Here is a 14,699-nt window from a genome sequence, read left to right on the forward strand (position 1 = left end):
TCCACAACTCCTCTCCTTCCCAGCTCCCACCTGCTGCTCACCACCCTGATGTGGATGTTGCTCAGATGAATTCCCTGTTTCATACTCCCTTTCTTAACCACCACAGCAAAACCCAAAGCTCCTTTGATGTCCAGAACTCTCCACATCTGAAAAGGAGTAAGGGCTGGAATTGCCTCCAGCCCATGATATTTTTTTGCACTATTAATTATGTAGCCACAAGGGGAAAGACACCTCCCAAGTGCCACAAATAGATTAAAATCCCTGATCTCAGTGCTTGTGGTACCCCTGACAATGAGCTGAGTGTTTTCTGCCACAAAAATGAGGGGAGAACTCTGCTAAGCCTGGCACAGCCATGTCAGCCCAGCTGCCAGGGACAGGAAAGGGTTAAGTGAACACCCACTGCAATAAATGCTTCTGGAAGGGACTCCAGACTCGTTTGGCCTCGATGAAAGCCAAGCAGCAACCTCTGAAGTATAATGAGAGAGAGGAAAAGAAACCCCACCCCGAAAATGCATGACCACACTGAATTCATAAAATCCTGATTTTTTCCGTGCTGGTTTCAGCTCAAAAGCTCAGGTGGGTGACAGCACACCATGGATGGAAAAAAAATCAGAACAAGCTGATGAAAAAACAAAAACACCTCACCTCAGCTTTGTTCTGCTTCTCTTCATATTCACTCTGCTCCTTTTCCATGCCAACCAGCTTAATCTTCAGGTCTGAAACTTCAGCCATCAGATCCAATTTCTGGGTCTCGAGCGATGTGCGACTGAGCAGCTCCTGGAGGCAAAGCAGAATATTCCCCCAGTTATTTATGTGAGCTCTGACAGGCTGCCATGTGCTTTATTGGCAGGCCCACATTCAACCCTCAGTGTGTTTTCCTCAAGTGCTGCACTTATTTAAATCTAAATGCTCTGTGTTAATCACCAAACCACCGCGCCCCGCTCCTTATTTCAAGCAAATGTATGGCAAAGTTAATCCCTGGGCTAGACATGAAATCAAAACCAAAATCAGGCTGAACAGACACAACCATGCACAATGGCACATTACAAAAGAGTTGGTGCTTTCCTAAGCCACTCATCAGCCCAGGCCACGCTTTAGGATTGCCTTGCAGACCTTTTTGTCACGTGTCATCAATAAAGGATGAGCTGCAGAACGAGCACCTTCACCAAACTGAGTAGCAGAGACAACACTATTACATGCATCTAATGCAATCCTCTGCCACCTCTGTTTTCAAAAGGAAAAAAGTCCCACCAGGAGTTCAAGCCTCTGAAAAATTCAAACTTAGTTTTCCAAGCGCCAAATTGATTTTTAACAAAAGAATGTAGGCTTCCAAATGGTTAAAAGTTTTTTTGATAATTCATAAATCCCATTAGTGCGTTGATCATGTGGATCACACTGAGGAATCATAGCAGACTGGGCTCTTAATTACATGGATTAATATGATTGCCATAAGTAATCTGGATCTATGCTGATGTTATTGAGGGATCAGAAACCACCACGTCCATCATCCTTTTCTCATCTTTCCCTCTGCCCCAAACTGTGCACTACATTGTAGACCATGGCTTGGAGAAGCCACAAAGGTTATTTCAAAGATTACAGAGTTAAAGCTTATTTCAAAATCTGCTCTGCATGTAAGTTATTTTAGTCTGGTGGGGAATATTGCACAAATTAAAAATAGAACTGAACTTGCATCTGTATTGCAACACCAATTATCCAAGCCACCCACTATTCCCAATGCCATGCCCATTCCTGCTGACATTGGCAATGGTATTTGGGGATGGATGGGAAAATAAACAGAAATGCAACCTCATGGTTTTGGTCTTTTTCTTTTTTTTCTTCTCCAAATGAAATAAATCAAGCACTAATCAGGGCAAGATATTGCACTGACTTTCTCAGTGAGAAACTCTCAGAGGCAGTCACTTAATGAAATACCAGGAAGTGCTGCTTTCTACACAGGTGATTAAAAATTACAATTGTAATTGCAAATAACTCCTCTGTCTTCCAAAAAACACTCATTTGCAGGAGTTTCAGAGGCACATCCCAGGGCAGACTGAAGCAGGCTCTGCACAGCAGAGTTAAAAGTGGGAGCTTTGATATGAAATAAAGCCACTGAAGAGCAGAAAGAAGAGCAGGATGAGGCAACTCTGGCCCCATGGACAGACTCTGCTCACTTTTGAGCTAAAACAACATTCAGAATTTTTTTGGGCACTGACATGGTGTTCCATGATATGGGAGGAAGATTTCTTAATAAGGCAAGGAGCCACAGCATCCCTCCAGGGGTTTTAAACAAAAGATCTATCCTTGGAGAGCACCATCTGGCAAGACTCCTTATTTTTCCTACAGACCCCTAAATCACCCCCAGCCATGCAGAGGAGAGCAATCCACACTCACTCCTCTCATCCCAAATTCAGCAGCTCTGTGTGAGCACGGAGCCACTACCTGGTCCAAGCGAGCATGAAGGCAGCTGCTTGGGTTTGTTTTGTTTTTAATCAGCCCAAACACAATTTTACAATTTGCTCCGGAGCTGGGGAGTCAGAGATTCTCTGGAGCAAACTGGAATAAACCTCATGACTCAAAATAGGCAGAGCAGCAAACTAGCCCTGGTTTGTTTTCAGTGGAGCTCCCCTGATTTAAAACAGCTGATAATTCCTCTTGCATCCAGAGGACCCAACTTTTGCTTTGAAAGCAAGTGCCATTTGAAGTAAATGTCTCCTCTTGAAACAGGAACATCTGGAAGCAATTATTTCCATCTTCAAGCAGATGCTCCCAGCGAGCAGCTCATTTAGAATGTGAACCATTTTGTTACAGAGAAATTATAGTGTATTTCAGCGGTATGATGCAACTTGAATCTGGCCGGAATAAATATGCAATTGTAAGGAAAGAAAACACAAATTTATGTTCTGGTTTTCAACCAAAAAAAAAAAAAAAAAAAAAGATAATATAAGACAGGCAAAATGGTAATTTAGGCTGTGGCAGCTTTAGGAGAATCTTAGCTGAAAAATAGAACGGATATAGAACATATCCTAGGGAGTCTTCTTCAGAAACAAGATACTTGTTGTTACTTTTAAAATGTCCTATACATTATACTGTTTAAGTGCAATTTACCTCCTTAAAGTTCTTTTTCTAAACTCAACTTTAACTTTAAAAATTGAGGAGGCATGCAGAAGCAATGACACAAGTATCAGACAGATCAAAGAACAGCAGACTACTGCCAAAATCAACACGTTTTTAAAAACTCACACTGCGTATTTCTAAAATACTTAATCAACTTTTCCAATATTCCCCAGGAAGCTGCAGCACATGCTGCATATCTCACTCTCACATTTAGTTGTCCTGGAAATATATAACTCTTATAGAACAGTTTATAAAATCTAACATGACAGAAATAGCTTGAAAAGAGGACGCCACAACTTTTTAGGCTCCCAGCTGCAAGCACAGAAAATTCCAGGATATTTAGCTCTCCACTAAACAGCAAAAACAATCATGCCATACACTGATTGAGAAACCATAAGTGAGATTTTAGTCAAGTGAGGAGGGAAAAAAATCAAACAACCAAAGATCCCATTTTGTGCTCGTGCACCGTACAAAATACAAACCCCCTTACTTCTCACCCTGATTAAAAGCCTTGAGAGAGACAGACAAACCAAGCCACCTACCTGGCAAGCCAAATCCAGCACCCCTAGTGAGGAGTGCACTTCTCAGCAGTCAGCTGTGTGGCAGAAATAAGATATTTGCTTAGCTGGAGACACAGCTGAGAGCCATGTACGTGTGCAATCCCCATGGCATGGTTCAGGGCAGGGAATTACAGCCCTCCAGTGCATCATTTACCCATTTCATGGTTAAGGCAGGGAAAGGACAGAGCTCTCCAAATCCCTGCCAGCTGGAGCAGCTCTTGGAGCAGATTTAAACTGCAGAGGAGCAAAGCACTGGAATGCTCACCTGGAGAGATAAAGCTTGCACAGCTTGGGAGCAGGCTCTGAAAAACCTTAGAGCCCAACCAGAGCACGCTTCAAAATCTGAACCACTGAGCCAGCTGCTGGCAAGGAGCTCCTGCATGCTATAAACAAGTGCTGAAATTCATCTCAGATCAGATAACTCAGGCAACTGAAAGTTGGAGGAATGGCCTTTGCCAGCCAGCAGAGTTCCTGAGGAGCAAACATACACCAGATTTATGCCCTGCAACCCAGACAGGGCTCTGGCTCTTCTGAGCATGGAAGAACTGCAAAACCAGAGCAAGTACACTCTGAGCAGTGCTGGATTCAAGTTCCTGCCCTGATTTAGCTTCCCCCTGCATTCTTTTAATCCAGTTTTTTATAATGCTCCCCACTGTCTGGCACACTTTCCTCTGGCCCTTGCACCCAGGCAGAAGTGTGCCATAAACTGACACAAGAACAGAGATCCACTCCTGTTTACGCCCAAACATTTCACATTTTGTGTGTGTTTTTTTAAGACACAAAAAAATCCTAAAGCCAAGTCCTTCATACTTTTCAAAGGAAATTCACTTCACTGAAGACACAATCGTGTTCACACAACAAAACTATCCAAGAGTCCCTAGATTGTGTCAGAAATCATTTGGAAGGCACAAAGACATGGCCAGACCACATCTGGGATTTGGTTCAGGTCAGGTTCAGGTAAAACCCTTCCCACCAGACCAGAACTGTCCTTTATTCCAGAGAGCTTCCATGGAAATTATAATCTGTTAAAGAAATAAAGCACAGCTCTGGAGTTGCAAAGAGGTGACAAACTGGAATTACTCATGATAATTACCAACAAATGCACATAAAGGTGAAATCTGTGTGTCCATTTTTCAGATGGACATGGCACAGCTGTTAAATCTGACAGCACTGATTCCCCAGCACTCATGAGTTTACATTAATTAGGTGGTACTTCTGTTTTGGGGCAGTTTAGGGCAACTTCATAGAGAAAAAATTATTTCTGCTTTTCAATTCTACAGCAGGTTGATAGGAGATGCACCCAAGGCCCTCTTTCCTCTCAAAAAAAGAAAAAACAACAACAAAAAAAGAAAAAAAACCAACAAAACCAACAACAACAGAAACCCCCACAGAAACATCAAAAAAACCCCAAACCAAAATCAAAATTTCTTTCTTAAAACTGACTGGAACAAAAGTGTCTTATTTACTTAGTAATGCTACAAAGTGACTTAGAACAAACACACATACACATCATTGCTCTCTAGAATTGGCTGTAACTTCACACTTTAAAGCAGCTGATATACTGGAAGTGGACTGTCACAGCATAAATTGTTTTCCTAGGAAAAAAAAATGATTCTGTGACCATTGACTATGAAGGATGACCTTGTTCCTTGGCCAAGCCTGAATTATACTTCAGGACTGAATTAAAGTTTTACCATTGACTTTCATGAGTTTTGAAAAGCCCTGCTTCATTTTTTTTTTTTTTAAGGAAGAAAACACAGACACCTTCAAGGTGGAAAAATACTTTTCCTAATTACAATCTGTGGTGGGAAAAGTCCTTGCAGAATAAAATACTGGGTTTGGTGCCATAGGCATGACAGGGCATCTCTGCCCACCAAAATGATGAACAGCCACTGGATGTTGTTTGTGGCACTTTTATTCCAGTTGCTGTTTCAGAAGTGGTTCCCTGATCACTTTGTAGCAGGGTTCAAAACAACTGGGCATAAATCATGAGCCAGAGGGATTTTTTTTGCCAGTATCCCCACCCTGCCAAAGAGGGCAAGTCTCTGCTAGCACAAATTCAGCAAAAACTACTTTGCAGGGTAGCATTAGATACCCTTTCTGCTGTGGAACTTCCAGCTACCATCATTAGGATATCTTAAAGTTCCCTTTTTTTTTTTCCCCCCACAGGATTAATTATGAGTCACTCTTCTTATAGTTCTCAAAATTCAAAAGACAGGGCTTTATCTTTATTGTTCCGTTTTCCACTTAGAGGAAGCAGCTGACTTAAGTTCACAAAGGCAAAAACCAGTGGAGTTAACTGTATTGTAAATAAGGAGGCAGAGCCACGAAATAAAGCTGAATTTACACTGCAGAGGGTCACAGGAGTCATTCTGAAAAGCAGGATAGCAGCAGCTGGATGGGGAGATCTGAACCCAACTCTCCCCAAAACCTGACTGACCCTTCTATGTGAGCCCCTGAGGCCACACTCACTCTACTGCTGACAAATTATCTGTGGAAAAGTCCACTGGCCACATATCTTCCATGAATGGCACAATCATCACATGATCAGCTCATTCTCTTCTGCCCAAATCTCAACTCATTCCTCACAGAGGATAATCTTTTCAACAAGATGAATTGAGAAGAGAACCTTCAAAATAAATGATATTAAATAGGCTCCTGTGCTGAGACAATAAATGTGCAATTTCTCTGACTTGGGCTTCCCATATCCCAAGGGATAAACTGGGAGAAACAACCACTACAGCTGCTCAAAGTTATCCCAAAATTTAGATTTAAGGCTTTTTAAAGATATATCTGGAAAATCTCTGCCTTCTTTAGCTTTGGTACAGCCTTTTGTGGCTTATCACCTTAGGATCAGCTTTGTAAGCAGTTCATGAGTGCCTAACTCCAGACAGGCACATGCAAACATTTTATATTCTATTTCCAGATGCCTCAGTGTTCTGGGAAATGGGGCTTTAAGCTCACAGTTTCCTCAGAAGACTCTCTGGGCAAAAAAAAAAAAAAAAAAAAAATTAAATCAGAGAAAGAATTAACAGTTTTAGTTGAAATCAAAGAATTCTCCAGCTTTAGGTTGGAGCAGGAAGCTTCTGCTCTCTGCTGTGAATGCCTTCCTGGAGTCTGAAAACAGATTCCCACAAGTTAAACAGTCACTGTTCTCCGAGTTTCACTTCAGGTCCCATTGGAAGCCCACATGCACTCACTGTTTGCATGTTTAAAGACACCCCCTCAGAACACAGCCTTCCCCAGCTGGAAGCATTTTGGACTGTGTGAGAGGGAAGGTTTCTTTCAAGAACCTCTGGGAATTATAATTTAAAATGTTTAGGATCCAAGTTTATCTTATGGAGACTGCTGCTGTTTACATGCATGTGCACAAGGATCCTTACCATAATTTAAAGCTATGACCAGTTCATTAAAAGGCTTGGGTATCTCACAGGGACTAAAATAGCAAATTTATAACACAAAATATTTGTGTGGGGAGAAGAACTCTGCTCATCGAGAGCAGCATCTATCCTAAACATTTCTGGCAGAGATTTTTGAGGCTTATTTACAGTTTCAAATCTATTTTTGGTGTCTATGGACTGCATTAACAGTGCATGATCTGCATCTGTAACAGAAAACTGCACAGGGAAAGAACTTTGGAATCAGTAGACCTGCAAGTTCTGTAATGTATTACATTTATCATTTGTTCTGCTCCCTCAACATAGAACATCAAAGAGCAAAGATCAAATCACGCAGCCTGGAACTGTTGATTGAAATAAAGAAAAAATGTATTTATATATTAATTTTCTCATATCAAAATAAGGAGAAAGCTCCAAAGTTAAGGAAAAATGGTTCTAGAAATGAACTTGATACAGTAATTAATTTCAAATTGCTGCTTGTTCAGCTTCAAAGCCATTGGAAAACAGAAGGTATTTGAATAAAACTTCTTCATTCTACAACTCTTCCATGCATTAGATACATTTTTAACCTGTCTAACCAGTTACTCAGCCATGTCCAAATGCGCACGGCTCAAATAAGACACAATAGTTTCATTTCACATGCTGCCACGTACAGCATTATGCAACCAGCCAGTAAAACTTTTCTGCAACAGGAAAATAAAGAAACATTTATTGGCAGCGGTGGGGGGGAAGTGCAAAGCAGGAGGAGAACAATAAAAAGAGATTTTATTTTTTTTTCTCCTGGTTTTATCCTGCTGCCAAAGGCGGTCACACTTGCAGACATGCTGACCATGTGTGCTCACCACACGCTGAAGGTTGTGCAGGAAGCTCTGCAAGGCAGGTTTTTACCAAGGCAGATTTTTTACCTGTTGGAGCATCTCTTCTGTAGCATTCAGCTTCAGCTGATGCCCCTCCAGACAGATTTCTAAGTCGCGGATTTTCTCTCCTTGAGCTTCCACCTGGTCTGTGAGAACACTCACCTGTAATTTGAGAGGAGAAGCACAGTGCTACTGAACTGACTGGAAATAAGTTCCAATTACCTTATGCATGCAACATCCAAATGCACGTTTTGACAAGAAGTTGCCTTTTAAAGCCCTCAGTGCTTTGATTTTCCTGTGCACTGCAGCAAGCTGAGTTTTGCAGCCTTACCTCTGTTCTGCTCCAACCCCGCCCTCCCAGCTCCCCTCCCCTGCTTTGTTTTGATATAAAAAAAAAAAAAGGGCATTTCAAGAAGAGGTGGAATGCTACCTCAAGGTAAGCCTGGGTGCCTTCATGTAAAAATCCGGAAAATTGGAGAGGAGCAAGCAAGAAGAGAGGATGCTAGAAATATTTTGTGTGGTTTTGGAGCATGCCAAGCCCATTTTGGGTTCTGCTGGCATTTCACTCCCTAAAATAAGTAAAGTAAAATAAGATAAGTAGGAAAACTGTTCACTCCCAACCAATTGCTTCTTACAAGAACACAAATTTATTGATAGCTTACCTATCTACAGCTATAAAGAATGCCATGAGTAAAAGGCAAGTTTTAGCTGTGCCAAAGTTCTATTCCAACAAAAATTCCCAGGCTTTGGCAAGCCAAAACATGAAAGCAAAAGCAGGGAGATACAGACAATGAACCACAGGAAAAGAAATAAATAAGCAAGCCTGGTAAAGAACTGTGGGAATGGTGGTACAGAGAATTAAAAAAGCACAGAAGTTGAACCCAAATCTTCCAAAGCACAAAAACTGCGCCCAGGATAGCATTAGAAAGATACAGAAAATACCCCAGTGGTAATTCTTATGTTAAGAAGAACATACACTCTGTATATTCATTGTGACTCTTTAGTTATATAAAAGCCTTTATAATTCTAGAAACATATTATCTAAAACAAACAGAGGAGCCTAAGGTGTTTAAACTCCACTTTGAAGGAAAAGCCTTAGCAACAACTTATACAAGCTCTCACATCCAACCCTGCAACACCTTTATTAATAAAACAAAATAAAAATGTACAGCATGTGGAAGTGAAATTTCAAGATATATCCACTATGCAGCATGTCTAAAAACCCAATGAAAACTCGAGTTCACTTCAGGGAAGCTGCAGAGGGAGAGAGCTATTTCTTTTACCTGCAGACACAAAGCCAAGCATGCCTGGGGAAGAATCACAGAAAAAAAAAGAATGAAAAATAAAAATTAAAATAAAAGACTATTTAATTTTTTTTTCTGTTAAAGTGATGGGAGTGGTGGAGGCAAATGGCACAGGGACACATCCAAGCTGGGCAGAACTCCCTGCAGGGAAATCTGCTGCTTGTCTGCTTTGTTTTGCTCCCATCAAATGAGGGATGATGCACAAAAAAGCCCCATGTGAGGTCAGAAGGCACGAAGAAATAAACTGAATTCTCTCCTTCAGGTGCAAGTTCCAAAGGAAACCAGCTTTATTTAGAGCTTCAGGTTAGGTTTAAATACCACTGTGACCTGGAAGGAAAACTCTGCGTGTTAAATGTGAGCTGCAAAGGAATTTAGTGGGAGCTCAGCAGCTTTAGAAGCCTGTGCTGGGTGTTCCAGCAGCTGGGCTGAGGCTCAGCAGCCACTTGGAGCTCGTATTTTCCCCTCTGTCCAGGATCACATCTGCCAGACTCTTCAAGGAAGCTGCAGGCTGCACCCAGAACCAAATCCCAGTTTATGCTACGCTGGCAATTCCAGCACCTGCAAGCCTCAGCCTGTAGGCAATATGTGTTCTGTAAATTGAGGGGTATTGAACACTCAGCTGAAAAATCAAGTGTTAGAAAGGTTCAGGAGTCTGAAGCAAGGCTGGAGTGCTCCCAGACTCACATTCCCTGCAGGTCACAGCCATGGGGCTGTAACCCTAGTGGGGCAGCCACTGGTGCAGTTCAGCCTGTTCAGAATAGAGGAGCTCTGTTCCAGCCCTTTCTCATCCTTCTTTTCACCCCCAGCAGCATCCCCAGGGCCATGGACCTGAGCCTGAGGCTTGCCTGGGCTCCTCATGGTACCTGGACAGAAGAACTGGTGTAAGCCAGGTCCTAAGCCCAGCTCCACCCTGGCATCTTTGCTGCTGTTCATCTTCCAGGCTGAGGTTTTGGTCTATCTTATTTGCCTGGGGTTTTTTGGAGTTCTGCAGAGATGAAAGGAGCATATATAAATATTGACTAACCCTTTGGGTTTGATGGAAGGGTGGAGGTGATGGGAGTAAAATGAAGGAGAGACATTGAAAAGCTGTAGGCAGGTCCCAAAATGCCATAAATGTGTTTTGTGCATGTGGCTGGCTGAATGCCTGTTTGTGTGGATGAAGAAATAGTTCCTAAAAATCTGCAGGGCAAAGAGAGGGAAAGCCCTGTTGGATCCACCAAAGCTGATGCACAGGGCACAAATGAAATGGGGGGAACAAAGAGATCCCTACAGGTGCACCAGTTCCAGCCTCAGCTCTGCAGGATTTGGATTTTGGATTTGGCTCCTAATTGCCTCTCCACTCATGAGCTGCTCACACAAGCAAACCAGGAATGCACAGTGTGCCAAGCTGTTTGTTGTTACTCAGAAAATCAAGTTTTCACCATTAACAGCCACTTGATCAATAAAAAATGACCTAATAAATATCAGTTGTAAAGGGAATTTGTGGCACACACCTAAATTCCAACCAGAAGATTGTTTTTCAGCCAGGTGGGTTTTTTCCTAAATTTGGTCACAGCAACTTAGTTTAACAGTAATGAAAGGAAAAAACCAAACCCAACCAAGCCAAAGCTTGTGTCTGAAAACATTTATTGTTTATTTAACAACAGCAGTGAGGCTTCTGCTCAGTAGGTGAACACAAGTGTGAGCAGAACATACAGGATAAAACATGTTTACAGAAACTGGTGCCTGGAAGCAGGGAGAGCACCCACCCAACACACTTCACTCCTGTTTGATAAATATATGTGCTTGCAATATGCATTTGAAAGCATGAAGGGATATGCAAAGACCATTTAAATAATCTCCAGCTTTGGTTTTAGAAAGCATGGAATGCACAGTTTAGTACCAGCAAAAATGGACAGAATTTTTTTTTTTTTTAAATTGTGCCACATGTGTTTTCTCCAGGAGAACTGACATGGGACACAGGATCTGTTTAGAAAAGGTAAGCTGAGAAACAGGAAACCTGCTAGAGCTTAGGCATGCATTTTACTGCCAAATTTTCCTCTAGCCCTGTTTCCCTCCCCCTTAAGCTTTTCAGTGATGTAAACAATTCTGGTACAGCATCTAAACAGGAAAAAATCCCAGCTCTATCTACCTGTCAGTCAATATTCTTCTCTTTTCTGGACATACCTGCAGGATGAGTGACTCTTTGTCACCTTCTAATCGAGCCAGCCTTTCTTGATAAGTTTCATTATTGGATGAATGATGGTTCACCTGTGACTGGGAGGAAAAAAAAATGCTGTGAGAATTTTCGCAGTTCAAGTTTCAAGCAATACTTAATATGAGTTTTGCACATTAAGCAGTTTTTATAAGATGAAAAATATGAAAAAAAAGTATGTATAGACCAGAACTGTTTATTTCACATGTATTAAGCCTGTACTTACTGTACAACAAAAATTAATAGTCATTAAGAATGTACCTTTTTTTTTTTTAACTGTATTTTGAATTCTCTCTCATTTCCAGCATACATGAGTGGTAAATGAACAGACTGGTATTTTCTAGAAAATTATAATTTCAATGGAAAATACAATTTTACCAAAACAAAACCCATTTAATTTGAAACATCTAGTCTCCATGGTCTTTTGCCAAAGTCAATGCATCTTGCATTTACTTTCAAGTGGTAAAAATTGCTATAGGTGTATTATTCCTAGAAACTGCTGAAAGAAAACTAGAAGTTTTTGTTAGCAATTACACATTTATTAAAATGATCCAATTCTTACCAGGAACTATTCTAGCCACTCAATCACTCCTGGATTTCTAGGAGGGAGCAAAACCTTCTAAAACATGGCTTGTCCTTAACTATTATACCCCATTTCCTATGAACTGTAATTCTTTGTATAGAGAGACCACAATTTAAAAAAATAAATGCAAAAATCTGCAGATTTATTTAAGTTTAGAAGAGCCTCCTAGGCTCACCCTGCACATGAAACCTCGTGGGAGTGGAGCTGTTTGCTCAGAGCACCCAAAGAAACCTGAGCCCCCCGAGGATGATTTCCCAGCTCCACTGCAGGCACTGCATTTCTGGCAGGGAACTCAACACTCAGCCTGGTTTTCAGCTCACACAGGAATCCAGGAGCTCCCTCCAACTGCAGCTGACTGCTCATTTATAGCTCCTTGCACAATGGCACCAACAGAATTATAATCCTTCTCCTCCCAACTGCCCTTTCTTTTCCAACAGAACATTTGTGAACAGATTTTTAAAAAATTAATATATTTGTGGCTTCTTGAGCTATACTGAGGTCTACAGGCCCAAAGGTAAAACAGATGCTGAAAATAAACATGGGGCTAATTAGTTCAAGTCAAGAAATCAAATTTTTATCCAATCAAAAGACACTTTTCAAGTGTGGCACCTTTACAACCGAGCACCCTTGTTCTGATTATTTTGAAAGAAATGAGAGAATCACAATGAAAGATGTCTGAAGAGATCATCTGGTTCACTATTCCATCCGAGGGCTGAGGATGGAATATTCTTGGTTTGTCTCCTCCTAAAGGCCTCCAGAGATGGAGTTCACAGCTTCTCCATCTACTTCATTAAAGCATTTTTCTTAATGCCAAATCTGAATCATCCCTTCAGCTTCATGGTTATCATACCACCACAAATTCAAAAATAGGTCCTGCCATTCACTTCAGAGATTTTTTACATATTCGAAGATTATCTCTACATCTCTAGTTAGCAGCTCCCTCTTCATGCTGTGAAAGAAAATATGAGCTTTTCTGTCTTTTTCTCACAGGTTAATTTTTCAAGATTTGTTTTGTTGCTTACTTTTGATTCCTCTCCACCAACTATTCCCCAGCTTTAGAAATCAAGCGCCTAGAAGGATCACACAGGACTCCAACTGGAATTGGCTTGAGTGGTAAAACCTTTTCACAGACTCTCAGGCCCTATTTCTATCCGTATTAAACATAAAATAAAATTAATATATTTTCAGCCTAGGACCCATAACTTCCAGATCCCTTTAAAATGCTTTTATTCAGCTGCCAGCCCACTCTTCATTCTGCTTTTACTCTTTGTTTCTGCTCAAATGTAGAACTTGGAGCAGGTCTGCACCGACTTGCATTCTATTATTTATACTCTTTCCTTGTGCTCTTATGTTTTAATCATGTCCTTTAGCATAGCTGCAAGCTTTTAATTGTAATCACCTCTAAAGTCAATAACCTTGGTCTTTTGTCCCTGTTTGAGGGGTCAACAATTCAATTCTGAAAACAGAATGTGCAGGTGCTCATTCCTCACCTCACTTACCAGTACTCCTTATCAAAAGATGAATGTGTTAACTCCACTCAAAATACACTTTTGTCAAGTTTTTGACCCCATGATAAATATAACTCAGGTCCTAGACCTCACAGAAATGGCTCTAAATGTGCAGGTGTGAGGTCAGCCAGAGAGGGCTCAGAAAAGCACAGGAAAGTGCAGCAGACAGAAAAATGAGCTGCTAAATAAAAGTGTCTGATTGACACAGAGCAGTTGTTTGAGACCCATTAATTCTTTGTGGCCTGTATAAAGACAAGATAAAACAGTGTAACGTGAGCCAAGGCCATCTGTGGATGGCTGGAGTGCATTCTGCAGTTGGGAGAGCCAGGACTGAGCAGAGGCTGAGCGAGATGTCACAGGCACCAGCAGCAATTGAATTCAGCACCTACAGCACAAAGCACACAGAGGGTTCCAGCTGCTCTAAAAAACTCACAAACAATAAATAAACACTGGCCATGGGACTGCACAGATCTAAAAGTCTGCAGGATTTCCCATAAAGCTATTATTCCAGCATTAAAGACCAAAAATGAGATCAACAAATTATAAGCCAAATATGTTAGCTATGCCTCTTGAAATGAAAGAATGGGAGAGATTGCACAAAATATGGAAAAGAGTTTATGATAACACATGATAAAGTGGAAGGAAAGGTATGCTAAGGCAAGGGAGCTAAAAACATGCTGATGGCAGCAGCACTGCAGATAAAAAAATCAACGGCATGCCATAAGTTCTTTGCCTACAGGAATCACAGAATTATGTCTGGAAAAGAGATTGAGTCCAACCAGCACCATTTTCACCATTAAAGTACCACATCTACACATTTTTTTTAACTCTTCCAGGGATGGTGTCTCCACCATTTCCCTGGGCAGTCTGTTCCCATATTTTACAACCCTTTCTGGGATGAAATTTTTCCAATCTGAAGCTCTCATGGCACGACTTTGGCCATTTCTCTCATCCTGTCACTGTTTCCTGGGAGAAGAGGCTGATTCCCCCCAGCTCCCCTCTGCTGTCAGGCAGGAGATCCCAAACAGGATTGGGTTCAGATCACAATACAGACCCCAAACAGGATTGGGTCCAGACCATCAGTACAGACCCCAAAGAGGATTGGGTCCAGATCCCAATACAGACCCCAAAAAGGATTAAGTCCCCCACTGATCCCTGGGGAATAAATCACTGATTTAATA

At 41.4% G+C, this 14,699-nt stretch overlaps 1 protein-coding gene across 1 annotated transcript in view; it reads right to left on the reverse strand.

The window, feature by feature from the left end:
• Nucleotides 1-14,699, reverse strand: part of PPFIBP2 (PPFIA binding protein 2) — an 86,143-nt gene that overhangs the window by 26,434 nt on the left and 45,010 nt on the right. The window contains 3 exon segments of the mRNA XM_033063621.2: nt 646-777; nt 7,978-8,091; nt 11,400-11,489. Coding sequence (XP_032919512.1) covers nt 646-777; nt 7,978-8,091; nt 11,400-11,489 — 336 coding nt within the window.

The sequence above is a fragment of the Catharus ustulatus genome, chromosome 6 (assembly GCF_009819885.2).
Source record: "Catharus ustulatus isolate bCatUst1 chromosome 6, bCatUst1.pri.v2, whole genome shotgun sequence".
Taxonomy (NCBI): domain Eukaryota; kingdom Metazoa; phylum Chordata; class Aves; order Passeriformes; family Turdidae; genus Catharus; species Catharus ustulatus.